Consider the following 19,953-nt stretch of genomic DNA (forward strand, 5'->3'; position numbering starts at 1 on the left):
TCGTTTGTTTGTTTTTTAAAGGATAATGTGGGGTTGGCGTTTTAGAGGTTAGTTAAGTGTTCACGGAAGAGGTGGGTCTTTAGCTGTTTTTTGAAGATAGTGAGATTCTGCAGTCTGGATTGTGGTTGGAAGTTCATTCCACTACTGAGGATCAGTTAGTGTGATGGTTCTGCAAGGGACCTTGAGTCACACTGAGTAGGCACTACTAAGCGTCGGTCATTAATCGATCGCAGATTACGTGAGGGAACGTAAGCCTTCAGGAGAGTGTTGAGGTAGCGGGGTGCTGTTCCAGACAAGGTCTTGTACATGTGAGCATCGAGGCCTTGAATTTGACGCGGGCAGCTACAGGAAGCCAGTGGAGGGAGTTGAAGAGGGGTGGGACATGGGTTCTTATGGGCTGGTTGAAGACGAGGCATGCTGCTGCATTCTGAATCATCTAAAGAGGTTTGATGGAGCTGGCTGGGAGGCCCGGGAGTAGAAAGTTGCAGTAGTCTAGTTTTGATATGACAAGAGTCTGTACTAGTAGCTGTGTAGCCTGTTCGGTGAGATAGGGTCTGATTTTTTGGTGTTGTACAGAATGAACCTTCAGGACCGTGCAGTTATTGAAATATGATCTGTAAATGTCAAGCTGTCATCAAAAATCACCCCAAGGTTCCTGGCTGTCCTGGTTGATTTGAGTGTGGTTGAGCCGAGCTGTACATTGAGGATACAGTGTATGATGAAGCCTGCAATTTGGAGTCTTTCTCCAGCTTGCTAGAAGTGATCTTAGAGGTATTCTTACTTATACCACAGTGCAGTTCAGTATTTGACTGGTCAGAAGTTGGGGATTAATTTCATATAATAGCATGGCTCAGACAGTATTTCTGGCTCGGCTGTAACATGAATGATGTTTATATTGTGCTTGCTCTAATACGTTGTTTTTTCTACAGTAACAGGTCACACACAGGGACTTGTATGGCAGATGCTCCACTCAAGATTGCTCACATTTCCACATTTAAAGTTGATTTATAATAGGGAGGGTCTCAGGAAGTCTCAGGCTTAACTTTTTAGGGGGTACTTAGGTAAGTATAATGTGCATGCAGTACATTTCAGGTTTGAGACTTCTCTTATTTTTTATGGGTCTGAGAAAGTGCAATTTAAAAAAAAAAAAAAATTCCCCTCACTTTTGGGTTGAATATCTCTGGTGGGGGACCAGATACGAACATGACATCTTCACAGAAATAAGTCCACTATAGTATTATGTATATAGCATAGTTGGTACTGTACGGGTACAGGTTTACAGTTGTTACTGTATGTGTGAATATATTTTATAGAAATATGGAATTACAGTGGAATGAACAGTGTCATAAATGCATAAACAGAGTTATGGTGTTGTTTCTCCTTTGATAAAAGCAGTAAGTGATTACAGCTCATAAGAAAATGTGTTATGGTGTTCCAATGGTAGGATGTGATGAAAATTACAGGCAGGTGAGTTTAGAGGTTGGAGCTAAACTGTGCAGATTTGAAGAACCCTGTGATAGATCATGCTTCACTGTTTTCAATATCAAATGGAGTAACATTTTAGACCCCACCGAAAACCATAAGCTAGTGGATGTCAATCATAAACATAACTACTGTTAAATATTGTTTATTTGAATTATTTTTATGCTCATATTACATCTGTTCAGTTATCAAAATTCTAACCCTAACCCCAGAGTTCTACTAGCCCTAGCTCTGTAACCAGTGGAATCTCAAACTCATTATTTTTTATTTTATTTTATTTATTTATTTATTTATTTTTTACAGCAGAATGCTATAGGGTACTTATTTATTTGAAAAGTTTAGGTTCACATCTGGTCCCCCGCCAGAGATATTCAACCTGAAAGTGAGAGGATTTTTAAAAACTTGCACTTTCTTGCTTCCATAAAAAAATAGAAGTCTCAAACCTGGAATGTTCTGCTATACTATACTTTACATATGATACTAATGCTACTATACTTATGTAGGTACCCCCTAAAAAAATAAAGATTGAGACTTGGACCCTTCCCATTATAAATTTAACCTAATTGTGGAACTATGAGCAATCTTGAGCATTACATTAGGACTTAAGTTCTAAGTCTAAGGAACAAGAATGTGCAAAGTGCTTATGTATGTGCATGTACCTTGTAATGTGCTCTAGACATCAGTTTATGTTCCAAGGTGCTAGGACCATCCTGAGCTGAGATGTTAAGGTTTCTGTAAACAGCTGTACAACGAAAACTTGGTGTGTGCCATTACACAAAGGTGTCTGTCATGGTTAAACCAAGTAAAAAAATGGTGGTTTTGCAATGCCAATACATAGAGGTAATCACTCAAAAACATTAAGAAAATTTAAAATGGTCAAGCAACCTGTATTGGACCACTTGAGATGGAATGACCCAGGGGCAGTGCTGCCTCAGTGGTTAAGGTTCTGGGTTAGTGAACAGAAGGTCTGAGGTTTGTTCCACCCCCAGCACTGCTAAGCTGCCACTGTTGGGGCCTTGAAAAAGGACCTTAACCCTCTCTGCTCCAGGGGTGCCATATCATGTCTGACCCCAGCTTCCTAACAAGTTAGGGTATGTGCAGAAAAGAATTTCACAAATGTACAGTATATGTGACAGATAATGGCTTCTTCATCTTTAGGTGCTCTTGCAGATAGATACCAAATGCAAAATACCAACATTGCAAATGTAGTTAAAATACCAGAAATGCAGTATTAATACGCAACAGAGATTGTCCAATGAGCCCATTGAACCTCAAATGATGATTGACCACACCATACTTGCTCTGGACACAATCCATATGATCCACTTAAATTCAGGAATATCACTGTATGTGGATAGTTTTCCTACCTGAATTTACTATTATTATTGGTTCATGCGTTTGACTGATTTGGTCATAATTAACTAAATCTGTGCTGAAAAGGACACGATTTAAGGTGATAAATTAGTGCTCAATGCAACTGTCATGTATTTCTGCACACTTCCAGTTTTGTGTGCTGTTTCTCTGTATGTTATTTGTCTTTTAAAATAAAGTTTGTACATACATACCTATATACCTTAGTGACCTCACTTGGCCTTTGCATCAAATTAAATGATGAAGTGAATTAAACTGAAACAAAATCTTGCTTGTTTGCTCCTTATTTTGTATGTATTTTCTCAGAAATGCTGGGGAATTTGCTCACTCAAGCATTTCCTGTGTGGTGAAGAGATTAAGAGAAGGTGTGTTTGATCTTTTTTTAATGTGAAGTTACACATATGTACAGTCTAATCTGGGTAAATACCAAGGTAGATGGGCACTTGTTTGTTAAAATGCCAAACACAATAATTTCATACAAATGTGGCCTTGACATGAGAGTCTCTACCCTTCACCCAAATTTGTTGCACCTATAATGGCCTGATTATACTGATTTGCATACACTGAGGGCCTCCATACAGCTGCTGCCTTGAAAGTAACTGGTGCTGTTCCTTCTGCTTGTACTAGGACCAAATGAAGCTAGAAATAAGCTTTCTGATTACATAGTATCCCTGGATGGCCTTTATGTTCCATCATGCGCAGCAGTTAAAGACTAGGTGTGATTATTAACTCCAGTCTTTCATTTGATGCTCTTGCAGATAATATTACTACACTCTCAGAAAGGATGTGTTAATATCCTATACATGTTTTATATTATTACTTATGTTAAACTATTTACCAATCATGTTGCGGACTGCACTGCCAAAGTCATCATCCAACTCTGAACTCGCCTCAAACAGAATGTTCGTTTCTTTGACCTTTTGATTGTGACCACTGGTAAGCGGTCATCACTATAATGCTGCTGAAAATGCCTGGCAGATTTTGTGATATTTAGGCAGGGAGCTCTCGAAAATGTATTCATTGTAAAACAGTAACTCAGCTAGTGATGATAAACTTTACCTATAGTGACGGCTTCAAAAATGAATATCATGTACTGCTTCCTCAGTGTTGGCGTTATGCTACTAGTATCATGTGTTTATGTTGGCTGTGAAATATGGACTGAGGTTATTATATAATTCTCTGGGTCTGCATCTTATCTGAGGCTCCGAGTTAGGGTTAGCTAGCTGAATGCTGTCACCAATCACAGTAGGGAGGAGTGATGCTAACCTAGACGCTCACTTGAGCTGATAACATTACTTTAGCATACAGCTCACAGTAGTGTTAGATATTCCCATTACCTTTTTGAGATACTTATTCACAATGATGTAATACAGAGACTGGGTTAGCATTAATTACATTTAGCAAGTGTTTTGGACAAGGCAAGCTGTAGTAATTAGCATTAGGAGGATGGGTTAGGGCCATGTTTCGTCATGTATTTGGCGAATGGTAATGCTGGTTAATAGATGCAGTCAGTGGCTAATAGAACTTAGATAGCTCAGTAATGTCGAGGCCAAAAGTTCTTCACAAGGTTAACGTGACAAAAAGAGAGGATGGGGATTAGGTTGTAATGCTTTCCACTATCTCTGTAATGTAGGTTAAATTAATTAGGTTGTGCAAAAAAATGGTGGTGATGTGCTAAAGGCTGGAAAATAAATATTTGCAAGTCAGCTAGATTTACCTGGAAAGTCTACAGCACCATTTTGTTCATTGGGAGAGTTGAGGTCACATTTCCTCCACTCAATTACACAATTTGGGATTCTGTAACACAATTTCTCAGTTGAAGTCCAAAGGCATTTGTCCATATTTTGTAACTAACAACTAACCAGCGCTCTTTTTGCTCTTTTACAGCTTTTCAAAGGAAAATAATTACATCTGTCAAATATTTTAATGATTTTAATAAATGTCACCTGAATTTCATGCAATTGTTTATTTTGTGAGTATTTTAGTAGAATTTTAGCATACAAACAAATTGCATTTTAAGATAATTGTAGGGAAAAAAGTATAAGCAACACATCTGTGTGTTATTTTTTCACACATCATTATGTGGAAATGTACTAACACACAGCATGTGTTAAATTTAGTAACACATGTTGTTGTCCTTAAGAACACACAGAAATGTGTTCAAAATTAACACATGGTGTATTATTTTTTTAACACATCTGTTTTAAGAGTCTGTTTTCACATTGTAAAAAATATAATGTCACTAGGGGTGCACGGCGGCTTAGTGGTTAGCACGTTCGCCTCACACCTCCGGGGTTCGATTCCCGCTGGGGCCATGTGTATGCGGAGTTTGCATGTTCTCCCCGTGCTGCGGGGGTTTCCTCCGGGTGCTCCAGTTTCCTCCCCCAGTCCAAAGACATGGATGGTAGGTTGATTGGTGTGTCTAAAGTGTCCGTAGTGTATGAATGGGCGTGTGAGTGTGTATGTGATTGTGCCCTGTGATAGACTGGCACCCTGTCCAGGGTGTACCCCGCCTTGTGCCCGATGCTCCCTGGGATAGGCTCTAGGCTCCCTGTAACCCTGAAAAGGAGTAAGCGGTAGAAGATGAATGGATGGATGGATGGATAATGTCACTACAGGATACAGAAAAATTTGCTTGCAACATCTGACTAACAGGTATTTCTTGTTGCCCAAGAGTGCCCTGTTAGACTGATTGTTTAAACAATTAATAGCTCTGAATGTCTATGCTTGGTTTGAGCCACGGGATTTGTCTGTGAAGACTGCATTTGTTGTTAAAAAGTAAAGACTTAAAAACCTACATGAAAAACAACAGTAGTTGGTGACAGAAATATTGTGAGAGTCATGAAGAAAAAAGAACCCACAGGGTGGGGTGAAGGTAGCACAATCCACCATTTGAAAAACACTTCCAGAGCAGAAGTATAGAGGCCATACTACAAGATGCTATCCACTCTTACCAATAGTAAGAATGGGAAGGTCACATTAGATTTCACAAAAAATATGGAAATGAGGCACAAAATTTCTGGAACCAAGTTTAACCTCTAACAAAGTGATGGAAAGGCCAAATTGTAGAGAAACATACAAGTTCATCTGTGAAACATGGTAACACAGTAGTGTCATGGCTTGGGCTTGCATGGCTGCTTCTGGAATGGGCTCATTAATCTTTATTGATTTAACTCATAATGGTAACAGCAGAATGAATTCAGAAGGAAATGCACTCGAACTAATCAGAAGGAACTTCATCATGCAGCAAGACAATAATCTGAAACACACTGCCAACGCAAAGGATTTCATTGGGGGAGAAAGTGGATGGCTATAGACTGATTTATTTTATTTATTTTACATGTTGTATTTTCTTGAAGTCTCTGCTAGCTTCTTGCACAAATCCTTAGACAAACCTGGAAAGTACCATGACCTGGAGTTGAGCGGCTGTTGCTTGTTTTATCTGCATTTTGCTGAGAAGACACAAGAGTTCCCCTCCATACACACAATTTAGCTGCTGACCACAGCAACCTCAGACTTGGCATGAACCTCAGACATTGCATGAAATGAAATCTATTGGTGCAAACGTCACTCAAATTCACCAGAAATAGCAGTGAAAACATTTTTTGTCTAAACTGTAAGCAGGCTACAGTTATGCTTTTAGCCTAGGGGTTTCCCATGTGGCTATGAAGTGAGACCCCACAATCTTAGCTGAGTTTAATGTATTTTAATTCACTCCTTATGTATTAATAGTATTTATCATACAGGATAAAAATTACACTAGTGATGCATTGTATCCGGGGCAATAAGAGGTCTAAAAAATCAAATGTAAAGCAAGACCATTCAACTTCCTTCAACATAATTCTTCTAATGACGATGGTTTCTAAGCCTTTGCGTCATATTTTACAAAAACATTAATGAAAGTTTGTTATTGAGAAACATATTTCCTGTTGCAAAGCAGCTTCCTGTTGATCAATAGAAAATAAATGCTTGGGAGTTCAGAAAATATGACATTACAGATATTCTATAGCCACCTTTCACAGTTTAAGAGTATGGCATCATTTTTTTAAACTACATTTTGTTGATGTAATGTTATCCCATTCGAACTCAATTATACTCATGATGCACCTCTATACGAATGAATTACTTTAGTAAACATTATAAAATGTGTTAATAAATAAAAAATAAAATAACTAAAAAAAAAAAAAAAAAAAAAACAACAAAAAAAAAAACAGTTGAATAAAATAAGGAAAACCACCAGTTGAGAGTGAAGAGAGATAAAATAGCATGTGCAGCCATTGCTGTGAGACTGATGTTCTTTCTCCTCCTCACATATAATCACAGAATATCTTACAACTTCATGGCAGTACAGGCAGATTCAAATTGGACTGTATATATGTAAATGGTGAACTGCTGTATTCAGAATTTTAGTAATGAAACATCATCATATGATGTTTCATTGTAACATCATATATGGTAACACAAGTAAATAAAAAAATAGAGACTGACAAACTATCATCTCACCTATGAGCTGATAGCATATCAAGTACATATGAAAACACACCCTTACAATAAAGTGTTCAATTTGTGTAGTGTATTCAATTAGTGTATATAAATTATTGTATATATTAGTATAAAAGGTGTAAAATGTTTAAAGTGTGTGCAAAAGTCATCAGTAACTTCAGGAGGCTGGAGCATTACACATAGTGCATGTGATGCAAAGGCAAGAAGAAGAAGAAAAAAATTCTGGGAAATCTTGTTGTCTCACAAGGCTGGCTGCGTCATTTCCTTCAATGACAAATGTGTGGTTTCAGGTCTTTAAAATGTTATGCCGGGCTGCGACCATGACTAGTTTCAACCTCTGTGCATGGAGAAATGAATGGTCATGATAGGAACATGTTTTGGCAGGGCCACAGACAACAATCAACATCTAGTAAGTAGAACAACTACACGATAGCACACAAACCTACTGCAGACACACTTTAACATAATGGTTGAATGGACAATTTTATCTAATGACACAATGACTAAATACATCACTAATGTTAATGAATGAGATTTATTAAATTTACTTACTGTATATTCAAGAGATGTGGGTGCTCTGGTAGTGACACTAAATACTAGTTATGAAAGTGATTATCAATAAATATTAAATGTAAATTATTTAGCTAAATGATTTACACCAGTACTTCTGTGTTTTAATCTATTGTTCATGGAAATTTAACTTAATCCTGATGTTTCTTCTATAATTCCCAGGGATCTTTCTCTCCCTTGTTCTGTTAACTGTCATTGAGTTAGTAAACACAACAATTCCATGCAAGGAGAGCTGCAATAAAACTATTCACAAAGGTGTGAAGCTCAGCAAGTTAATGAAGAAAAACACTGCAGAACTAATAAAGACATATGTAAGTACATTTTAAATCTTATGCCTAAAAAACATTCATGTTCATACATTTATGTGAACAGTCATGTTTAGCATTACATCATGGAAATTGGTGTTCTAATCCTAATATGCTCAAATGCTGTCAATTTGTGTATCATGACTGAAAAGATAATGCCTCCCATTCATAAACTCATGTGCAACTTGTGGGTGTCTGTGGGTGTTGGCAGGAACATAAATAGCTGTGACAGTATACAGCACTGGGTCGGTTTCCGCAACACAACTTTGTAGTCTAGCACTTGGAATGGGATGAAATGGGGAACTATCATTCACACATTTAGTCCAGAATTAGATGTAATAGATATAAATAGATATGTCTATAGATATAAACATGTTAATACCACCTGAAAGTGTGTTATTATTTTGGTATATTCTGGTTAATTTAGTGGAAAATGTGAAATCAGAACCAATTGCTGTTTGCTGTCAGTTCACTTGCAATTTGTGTTTATGGCTCAGGTTACTTTTGAACTAGCTAGTTAAATTTCAATTACTTGCTGCAATTGACCTAATTCAGCTAATCAGTTAAGGTAAAGTATGATGGGAATTGAAAAGGCAATTGAAAAGGTTTTACAATAAAGACAGGCTTTGATTTTGAGAATATTGATGTGAAAAGTATGTAACACTCTTTATGTTATGTTACATTTAGTGAATGAGATCTATAATGTAAGAAAATCTGCTGATTATCGTTGTCCAAGCAAATATGTGGATTCAATTTTACTGATGTCACATTGTCAGTTAAAGCACTTCAGTTAAAGGCTGAAATATTCCTGTCACTGTCTAAAGTTAATAAAATATTTATGTTCTCTCATGCAGCAAGCCAATGAGGGAGACTTTGCAAAGCAGTTCTGCAAAATGCAGAATGACAACGTTCCGACATCAAGCCTCTCAGGACAAACTTCAGCTGATCATATGTTGAACATTTACACACGTCTAAAGGAGTTCCAGCCTCACATAAAGAAAGTTCTGGAGCAGCAGACAGACTTGCTGCCTTCACAAAGCCCTTTGCTTAATAGCCTGAATCAGACTTTGCAACGGACTGGCCACCTTGTCCACAAGGTGACCTGCATTCTGCAGATCTTGCAGCCCAATATTCCATTATCTGAGCCAGCAGCCAGACCTACCGGAATTCCCCTGCCTCAAAATGTGTTTCAGCAGAAGGTCTATGGGTGTGTTGTCCTGACTCGGCTCAACAAGTTCCTCTCAAGAGTTGTCGATGAACTGAGGTCACTCAAGGGTAGCATGTGTGTAATACGAGAAAAAAAGGAACTGTGGTGATGTCATAGAACTAGTGGACAATGATTTGAAATGATTCGTCTTTGAAGGTTGACGGGTATATTTATTAATTATTTATTTTTCACAGAGTAAATATAAGAAAATAGCCCGGATAAACAGGGCATACGTTTGATAGTTTCATTTGCAGAGGTATTTATTCCATTAATTTATTGCTATGCCATAATTAATTAATATATTACTTGAATGCACAAATGTTCCTAAATGACTAAATTATACTTAATAATTTTGCAACATTACATTTTTTGGCAGTGAAGAAAAATCTTATTTTCTTATCAAAGGGTCACTGCAGGTCTGAGAGTTTAATTCAACAAATGATCAACCAATGTTCTTAGCAAGTATTTGATGGTATCAAGCCCGACTTAAGTTAGCTATATCATTCTGTATGTGTTATTCCTCTGTAGATAGACAGATCAGACCCAGTATTGCACACTGACCCAGATTAAGATTTCTTGCCACTGAGGGTCATATATATTGTTAGATGATGATGTTTGACTGCTCAGGAATTCACAAAGATTGTGATGAGAGCTGTTAGCCATATTGGCTTTTATGGTATGTGCTTGAATGAACTGGTGGATGGAGCTGGTGCATTTGGGCTGCTGTCTGAGACATCTGAGACATGTGTTGAAACAGGTTTAGCAGACAGGAAGTGAAAGAGACTGTGATATCAGCCCTTAATGACGCATTCAGCTAAACACATCAGATAGGAAAGAAAAAACACTGACTAGCTGTCGCCCCTGTCACAAGATGGATGTCTGAGAGAGAGAGAGAGAGAGAGAGAGAGAGAGAGAGAGAGAGTGTGTGAGTGTGTGTGTGTGTGTGTGTGTGTGTGTTAGTGTGTTAGGTTTAAGCCACTGATTACTAGGCTAGGACAAGACGACATACTTATTCTTGTGAAATATTTTGCTCAGTTCTGATATTGAAGCGCTATATGAAAAATTTACAAATCATTTATATTTAAAATTACTATTTGAGCAATTAATGCATATACTGGCATCTGTAAATACAACAGCTGATACAAACACACATTTGTTTGTTTGTTTTTCTACAGTTAAAAACATGAGCATTACTAATCATATAGCTCATTGCTCTTTGTTTCAGTTTAGATTAAATAATGATAAGTTTGTATCAAATTAGTTTACCCTTCATCCAGTGTGCAACTACAGTATGTGATGATGAGATCCCAAAGCATAACACAGTGGACAAAACCACTGCAGTCAAAGTTGTAGTCAAGCTATAACAATCAGTGTTTTCTAGTTATCCTGTATTAAACTGTCGATTGGGAACTGTGGATAAAGGAACAAATATACAGGAAGTAGCACCAAAATATAATATACCCTTTTCTCCAGTCACATGTCCCTGTAAAAAATGGAAGCCAGGAGGTACATATTCGGTCAAGTCTGAAGTTCCTTGTTGGAACTTCTCTGTGGGCAAATATCTCACTAAATTAGTGTAGCAAATTAGAGTGAAACTTTTGGAACTATGATAAAAAAAACAACTAAACAGTTTATTATAGTTCTACATATGGAAAGCTTAGACAGATGATTCCTTTATCATTATTATCCTGGTGCTTCCTCAGAACAAACTAACTATTTGGAATAAGGCAAAAGTATCCTCTCCAAATATTTTCTTAGATACAGTTTGAGGATCAAATCCTGAGTTCTAAGGAACTTTAACCTGTAGAGTTAATTTACTGATTCAAATGTAATGTACCTAGTTTGTTATACTGAGGTTTTCACAGAGAGCTTGAATAACTGGATTGGAGACATTAGGCTCTGTTTGAAAGTAATATTTTTCCAAAAATGTTCCATTTTAAATCTTTCCACTTGAAAAATGAAAATACCTTTTCATAGTACCCCACAACAAGGGTTCTCAAACTTTTTACAGGCAGGGACCCCTTTAACTTCAAAATAAAATCCACAGATCCACTCAGAGATTCCTTTTATAAGTAAAGCCGCAAGCAGCGATAGATGGGCCCTCGCACCCTGGTGCAAGTGTGGGGCTGCTCTGCCAGGGGAACACCGTTCAATTTAGCACTTATATCTTGTTAGGAGTGAATCACGATGTAAAACAAGCAAATTCTTTTTGGCAGTAGGTGGGGCTATGACTATAACTGAATATTGGCATGTAGATATCTTCAGGCCAGGACTCAAACATGTGACGTTTGGTGGAAACTGAACATTGTATATATGAGTTCAAGCATGTTTAGGAAAAATGTAATTCATTTCATGTCCAATTTCAGGCCACCACAGACACGCCCTTCAATGAAAACTCAAATCTTCACAATTTAACATCAGCTGTTGTTGATCTGATTAAATCTCTGGGAGGAGTTTGTTCAAGTACAAGGCCTGAAAATGGCTGTTGCCAGTAGGTGGCACTATGACAATAACAGAATATTGGACATGTAAATGTATTCAGGCCAGGACTGCTAAACATGTGAAGTTTGGAGCAGATAGGACATTGTATGTATGAGTTACAACAACTTCCTGTTTCATGGCGAAACATAAAATTTGTGAGACTGACATGCCGACACCATGCAGCAAAAACTCGATTTGAATAAATCTCTAGGAGGACTTTGTTAAAGTACAAGGCCTGGAAATTGCAAAATCTGACCAAAAATTTAAGAGAAAAATAAAAATGGCTGACTTCCTGTTGAGTTTAGGGCATGAGTTCAAGAGATTTTTTGTACAGATTGCCAGGTTACACATGTCTACCGAATTTCGTATACGTAGGTGAAATGTAGCGCATGGCGCACATTGTTGAAATTTTGTAAGAGGCGCTATCGAGACATTTTGCAACACTCTATTCTAAAACCTGTATCAGATGTAAATGTTCGCCACTTTTGAAGTGTGTGCAAAATTGCATTTGTTTTCGAGCATGGTTAGGCCTAAAAAATGTGATTCGTTTCATATGGCAATTTGTCAGGCCGCCATGGACACGCCCTTCAATGAAAACTCAAATGCTTCGCAATTTCATATCGTGGACTTTGATCAAACATGTGAAGTTTGAAGCAGATTGGACATTGTATGTTTGAGTTATAACTTCCCAAAATACAGTGAGGGAAAAAAAGTATTTGATCCCCTGCTGATTTTGTACGTTTGCCCACTGACAAAGAAATGATCAGTCTATAATTTTAATGGTAGTTGTATTTGAACAGTGAGAGACAGAATAACAACAAAAAAATCCAGAAAAACGCATGTCAAAAATTTTATAAATTAATTTGCATTTTAATGAGGGAAATAAGTATTTGACCCCTCTGCAAAACATGACTTAGTACTTGGTTTAAAAACCCTTGTTGGCAATCACAGAGGTCAGACGTTTCTTGTAGTTGGCCACCAGGTTTGCACACATCTCAGGAGCGATTTTGTCCCACTCCTCTTTGCAGATCTTCTCCAAATCATTAAGGTTTCGAGGCTGACGTTTGGCAACTCGAACCTTCAGCTCCCTCCACAGATTTTCTATGGGATTAAGGTCTGGAGACTGGCTAGGTCACTCCAGGACCTTAATGTGCTTCTTCTTGAGCCACTCCTTTGTTGCCTTGGCCGTGTGTTTTGGGTCATTGTCATGCTGGAATACCCATCCACGACCCATTTTCAATGCCCTGGCTGAGGGAAGGAGGTTCTCACCCAAGATTTGACGGTACATGGCCCTGTCCATCGTCCCTTTGATGCGGTGAAGTTGTCCTGTCCCCTTAGCAGAAAAAAACCCCCAAAGCATAATGTTTCCACCTCCGTGTTTGACGGTGGGGATGGTGTTCTTGGGGTCATAGGCAGCATTCCTCCTCCTCCAAACACGGCGAGTTGAGTTGATGCCAAAGAGCTCCATTTTGGTCTCATCTGACCACAACACTTTCACCCAGTTGTCCTCTGAATCATTCAGATGTTCATTGGCAAACTTCAGACGGGCATGTATATGTGCTTTCTTGAGCAGCAGACCTTGCGCGCGCTGCAGAATTTCAGTCCTTCACGGCGTAATGTGTTACCAATTGTTTTCTTGGTGACTATGGTCCCAGCTGCCTTGAGATCATTGACAAGATCCTCCCGTGTAGTTCTGGGCTGATTCCGCACTGTTCTCATGATCAATGCAACTCAACGAGGTGAGATCTTGCATGGAGCCCCAGGCCGAGGGAGATCGACAGTTCTTTTGTGCTTCTTCCATTTGCGAATAATCGCACCAACTGTTGTCCCCTTCTCACCAAGCTGCTTGGCAATGGTCTTGTAGCCCATTCCAGACTTGTGTAGGTCTACAATCTTGTCCCTGACATCCTTGGAGAGCTCTTTGGTCTTGGCCATGGTGGAGAGTTTGGAATCTGATTGATTGATTGCTTCTGTGGACAGGTGTCTTTTATACAGGTAACAAACTGATATTAGGAGCACTCCCTTTAAGAGTGTGCTCCTAATCTCAGCTCGTTACCTGTATAAAAGACACCTGGGAGCCAGAAATCTTTCTGATTGAGAGGGGGTCAAATACTTTTTTCCCTCATTAAAATGCAAATTAATTTATAAAATTTTTGACATGCGTTTTTCTGGATTTTTTTGTTGTTATTCTGTCTCTCACTGTTCAAATACAACTACCATTAAAATTATAGACTGATCATTTCTTTGTCAGTGGGCAAACGTACAAAATCAGCAGCGGATCAAATACTTTTTTCCCTCACTGTATGTTAGACCACCACGCCCATGCTGTGCAGTGAAAACTCAAAAGCTTCGCAATTTAGCATTGTCAAGGCCTTTAGATGAGACTGACCAAATATGATGTCTATCAGTATATTTTTCACCAGATGTGACGTGGCTCCAAAGTTTCATTAGTTTGCAGGTATGTTTAGGCCCTCTAAAATGTGATTCACTTGAGAAAATAATAATAATAATAATAATAATAATAATAATAATAATAATAATAATAAACGGAGCAGATCCTAATAACTTTAATAATGTTGGTTTGTAACTTCCACTGTAACTACTATTTTTTTCCTTTCTTCTTTTTTTTTTTTTTTTTTTTTTTTTTTTAAATCGTGGACCCCATGGCTATGCATCACAGAAATCTTTGAATCCCTGGACCTAACTTTAAGACCTACTGCCATAGAGAACCTCTGTGACAATGACTACGTTTAGATAGACAGCAGTAATCTAATTATTGACCTTATTCTGAGAAAGACAATATTGTGATTAAGGTGTTTACATGAGTCGCTTTTAGAATACTCCTTTCATGTTCCCGTTTTACATGTTATAGAACATTGATCGATTAACAGCACACATCATTACGTCCCCATGCCACACCGTCCAACGTTCCCTCCAGAATTTCACGTATCAATATACAGTTCATTTTTGTTATGGTACCGTACACAGTTTTGGGTGTTTTTATTTTTAATTTTTATGAACACTTCAAGTGCGGTTAATTATTTGTCATGCTGTATGTGCAAATAGACGACTGCTTGAAGCCGTAGGCTGCATCCCAAACCGTGTACTTACAGTATCTCACAAAAGTGAGTACACCCCTCACATTTTTGTAAATATTTGATTATATCTTTCCATGTGACAACACTGAAGAAATGACACTTTGCTACAATGTTAAGTAGTGAGTGTACAGCTTGTGTAACAGTGTAAATTTGCTGTCCCCTCAAAATAACTCAACAGGCAGCCATTAATGTCTAAACAGCTGGCAACAAAAGTGAGTACACCCCTAAGTGAAAATGTCCAAATTGGGCCCAATTAGCCATTTTCCCTCCCCGGTGTCATGTGACTTGTTAGTGTTACAAGGTCTCAGGTGTGAATGGGAACAGGTGTGTTAAATTTGGTGTCCTCGCTCTCACACTCCCTCCTACTGGTCACTGGAAGTTCAACATGGCACCTCATGGCAAAGAACTCTCTGAGGGTCTGAAAAAAGGGTGTGAGGGTGGCCAAGACCATATAGCAGTTTAACAGGACAGGTTCCACTCAGAACAGGCCTTGCCATGGTCGACCAAAGAAGTTGAGTGCATGTGGTCAGCATCATATCCAGAGGGTGACTTCAGGAAATGGACGTATGAGTGCTGCCAGTATTGCTGCAGAGGTTGAAGGGGTGGGGGGTCAGCCTGTCAGTGCTAAGATCATATGCCGCACACTGAATCAAATTGGTCTACATGGCTGTCGTTCCAGAAGGAAGCCTCTTCTAAACATGAACAACAAGAAAGCCCGCAAACAGTTTGCTGAAGACAAGCAGACTAAGGACATGGATTACTGGAACCATGTCCTGTGGTCTGATGAGACCAAGATAAACTTATTTGGTTCAGATAGTGTCAAGCGTGTGTGGCGGCAACCAGGTGAGGAGTACAAAGACAAGTGTGTCTTGCCTACAGTCAGGCATGGTGGTGGGAGTGTCATGGTCTGATGCTGCATGAGTGCTGCCGGCACTGGGGAGCTACAGTTCATTGAGGGAACCATAAATGACAACATGTACTGTGACATACTGAAGCACAGCATGATCAGTATGCAGTATTCCAGCATGGTAACGATCCCAAACAAACCTCCGAGACGACCACTGCCTGCTAAAGAAGCGGAGGGTGAAGGTGATGGACTGGCCAAGCATGTCTCCAGACCTAAACCCTATTGAGCATTTGTGGGGCATCCTCAAATGGAACAAGGTCTCTTACATCCACCACCTCCGTGATGTCGTCATGGAGGAGTGGAACAGGACTCCAGTGGCAACCTGTGGAGCTCTGGTGAACTCCATGCCCAAGAGAAATAAGGCAGTGCTGGAAAATAATGGTTGCCACACAAAATATTGACACTTTGGGCCCAATTTGGACATTTTCACTTAGGGGTGTACTCATTTTTGTTGTCAGCGGTTTAGACATTAATGTGTGCTGAGTTATTTTGAGGGGACAGCAAATTTACACTGTTATACAAGCTGTACACTCACTACTTTACATTGTAGCAAAGTGTCATTTCTTCAGTGTTGTCACATGAAAAGATGTAATCAAATATTTACAAAAATGTGAGGGGTGTACTCATTTTTGTGAGATACTGTACCTACTATCGAGCAGCTGAGATACATGTATTTCACCTACTATATAGTAGGTAAGTACGCGGTTTCGGACACAGCCGTGCTCTCCTGTTCCTGACGCAAAATGCGGTGAAAACTCACACACAATGTTAATAGTGTGATTAAGGTGTTTACATGTCTGTAATGCACACTGATAATGTGACTAAAACAGGAATACTCCACATGTCATAATTCGATTTGTGTTTACTTCGAGTATGATTTTAATCGGATTAAGGTAATAAAAAAATTGCTGTTTACATGGTAGTTTCTTAATTAGAGTATTGTCTTAATCAGGTTAATATTGGATTATTGTTGTCCATGTAAACGTACTGAGTAATACCTGAGACTTCCTGGGGACATTCTGAAGAAGAAAGGTGGGGATTTCTTACTTTCACACATTGCTTACTACAGAAAACAAAGACAGCGAGAAAGAGGAGAAATGGGTTTGTCTTACGGTGAAATAGAAAGGAGGGCAGTGAGAACTAAACTTGTCAGTGCTTGCACAACTTCACTTCAAAGTGGCAGTTTTGTTCTCCACTCACAGCAGCTACCAAGAAGTGGTTTCAAGTCTTTGATATAAAACCAACATCAAAGTTCTGATGATAATTTTCTAAGTGCTACAGGAATTTGTTGCAGAATGAGGGCAGAGCATCAGGGCATCTGGGCTTCAATACCTTTGTGAGTACAAAATAAATAAATAAACAAGCAAGCAAGCAAGCAAGCAAGCAAGCAAGCAAGCAAATAAATAAATAAATAAATAAATAAATAAATAAATAAGGGATTCTTCATTATATTAGTGCTAACTGCAACAACAGAGTTAAAATAAATAAATAAATAAATAAATAAAAAGAAAACTGCAATAGGGATTATGCTAGTTTTAAACCAAATACAGCATTCTGATTTTTCCCCAAAGTAAGACAGAATCAATCCAGACATTAAAAATCACAGAATAACCACTAGAATGAGAGAGAACAACTTTTTAGTTAATAAACTTGAACCTGATTAATTGATTTACTGGTATAGAGTACATTAGATTTTGGAGCTTTCGCCGGTTTTCTCAGCTGTAGCATTCTGCTGTCAGGCCTTAAAAATATTGAAGTACTTTTTGTGTAACTTTGTTCTGAAAAGTTTGGGGACAAGAATGATGACAGGTCAAAAAAAGTCATGTTATCAATTTACACAGAAAGTGTTTCTCAAGCACTTTTTATTCCTCTGTATCAAACGAATCCCAAGGAAAAGATGACATTTCTAATTTATCTAGCTTGATCCACACAAGCTTTCTAAAACTCTACAGTCTACAGGCTGACCAAATTGGACTTTGCATAATTGTATGTCATATCATAAAAATGAATAAACGTAAATCAAGATTTCAGTTTTCTGTAAATAACAAATGTCACTGTGAAAAGGCTAAAATGATATTTTACAATCAATTTGTGTACACTTTTAAAACATTGTGTGGACAAAATTACACCTATGCCAATCACTGTTGATTAACCAAATGAAAAAAAAATCAGATTTTATGTCAGCATCAGATAGGAGAAATTGTGTCTTATAGTCCAGAAAGTACAATACAAGGCTGAACATTGACTTTAATATTTCTGGCAGTTTCCACTATATACTATTACAATATTATTACTAAAACAAGTTATGAAAATACTACTCTACTGTACAACTGTACTGACATCTGCTGGTCAGCAAATATAACCTTCATTCAAGCTCATCAGGACTGTGGAGTGGTATTAATAGGGCTATGTGACACCTGCATAAGCTCTAATGGAAAGAAAGATACATTAAACATTTATAAAGGCTTATTCCAACAGGTGTTATGTGATTAGTCAATTTTGATGTCAAGTTGAGCAGAAACCTGAGCAAAGTGACATAGACTTTGTTGATATATGATTGTGTTATGACATGTTCTGGTCTGATCCAAGTTTTCCGACTTTGTAGCTCAGTGTACTTCTGGTATGTCAGAGTCACATGATGGTGATAATGTAACATAGCTTGCCAAGATTAAGTAAAATTTTTCTTTGCTCATTTTAAGTCTTCTTTCTCTCTCAAACTCACTCACTAACACACAAACTCACTCTAAAGTCAGCCAAATTATACTGTATATAACAAACAAATTTCTGCCATGTTTTCATTAAAAAAAATCTTCATAGCAAAATGAAACTCAAAGAAAATTGTGGACCAGACTTTGTTGTTACAGAGTTGCTGCTACTGACATAAATTTTGCTATGTAAGTTTTGTACAGGAGCTTTCAGACTGGGAACACCACACAAGATCCTCACAATTCTCACCTTTGTTAAATTTTACTCACTATAATATAATTCTGAAATACAGTAATTCTAGTAAGGCCACTGTACAAAATGACATCTTAGTGAGTGGAAATATCTTTGATATAGCCAAATGTACCTAGTATTTCCTATCGTAAGATTACAATTTACCAATATTGAATGTCAAGGTTGAAGTAATCTTGTTTTGGCTGATAATTTAAGATTCTGCTCATTTTAAGCATTTATTTCTAGAAAGAAGCAAAATGATCTACCAATATAATAAGAAAATGTCAAGCATAAAATTAGTAAAAACAACATTTAGAAATTTATAGTTTAATAATCTTATTTTGATTTGTTGTAATCTTGTACCTTGTGTTGTAAGAAATACTAGATTTTTTTTTTACCATTAAAGTGAATGATAATGTAAAAATGATAATAGGACTGATAAAGTTTGTACTTTTTTGGTCAAACAGTAATTCATAACAGGCATTAATTTGTTCCCTAATGTTGTGGAAAGTTTGTGAGTAATAAAGGATATTCAGCTGACTTATCCTCGTTGTGCAGTTTTGCCCAGTTGAGAAGTTGTTCAGCTAGAAATCTCATAAACAGTGTAGTAACTAATTTCTCCATATTTTAACATTTTAAACATGTTTATATCAGGCAAGAGTGAGTGATGTGAACCCTCTGCTCACCTGATGTATGTCTTTTTATCCTCTGGTTTGGGTTTTAGCTAACACTACAGGGTTTGTGTCAAACTTTGACTGTCTGGAGAAGAAATATACAGATTATATAACAAAATACACACAGACTTAATTAAAAAAAACAGAAGTGACCAGGCATTATAGCTTTGTCTTAGCTAGCTACATCTGGCTAACTGCTGTAGAGATGTATAGAATTCTCTATATTCAGGCCATGGTCCAGTGTTCCGTTTCATTCCAATGTTCAAAACCATGCCGGTAGGTGTTATAGTGACTAACTAGGTTGTGCAGTTGTGTGACTGGCATCTCTTCCAGGGTGTATCCCTGAATTGCACCACATATGTCCCTGGGATAGGCTTGGCATCCATCACAACCCTGAGGTAGGTGTTAGGTCAACTCA

General features: G+C 37.9%; 2 protein-coding genes across 2 annotated transcripts in view; one reads left to right on the forward strand and one right to left on the reverse strand.

The window, feature by feature from the left end:
* Window positions 1–5,034: 5,034 nt before the first annotated feature.
* Window positions 5,035–19,953, reverse strand: part of tescb (tescalcin b) — a 30,165-nt gene continuing 15,246 nt past the window's right edge. The window contains exon 9 of the transcript XR_008393682.1: window positions 5,035–5,412. The gene's annotated coding sequence lies outside the window, so the exon portion shown is untranslated. The remainder of the gene's footprint in view (window positions 5,413–19,953) is intronic.
* m17 (IL-6 subfamily cytokine M17) lies at window positions 7,616–10,588 on the forward strand. Its single transcript, XM_017479020.3, has 3 exons — window positions 7,616–7,765; window positions 8,089–8,237; window positions 9,086–10,588. The coding sequence occupies exons 1-3, from the start codon at window positions 7,708–7,710 to the stop codon at window positions 9,545–9,547; spliced, it is 669 nt and encodes a 222-aa protein (XP_017334509.1). The 5' UTR covers window positions 7,616–7,707; the 3' UTR covers window positions 9,548–10,588.

The sequence above is a fragment of the Ictalurus punctatus genome, chromosome 28 (genome assembly GCF_001660625.3).
Source record: "Ictalurus punctatus breed USDA103 chromosome 28, Coco_2.0, whole genome shotgun sequence".
NCBI classification, from domain to species: domain Eukaryota; kingdom Metazoa; phylum Chordata; class Actinopteri; order Siluriformes; family Ictaluridae; genus Ictalurus; species Ictalurus punctatus.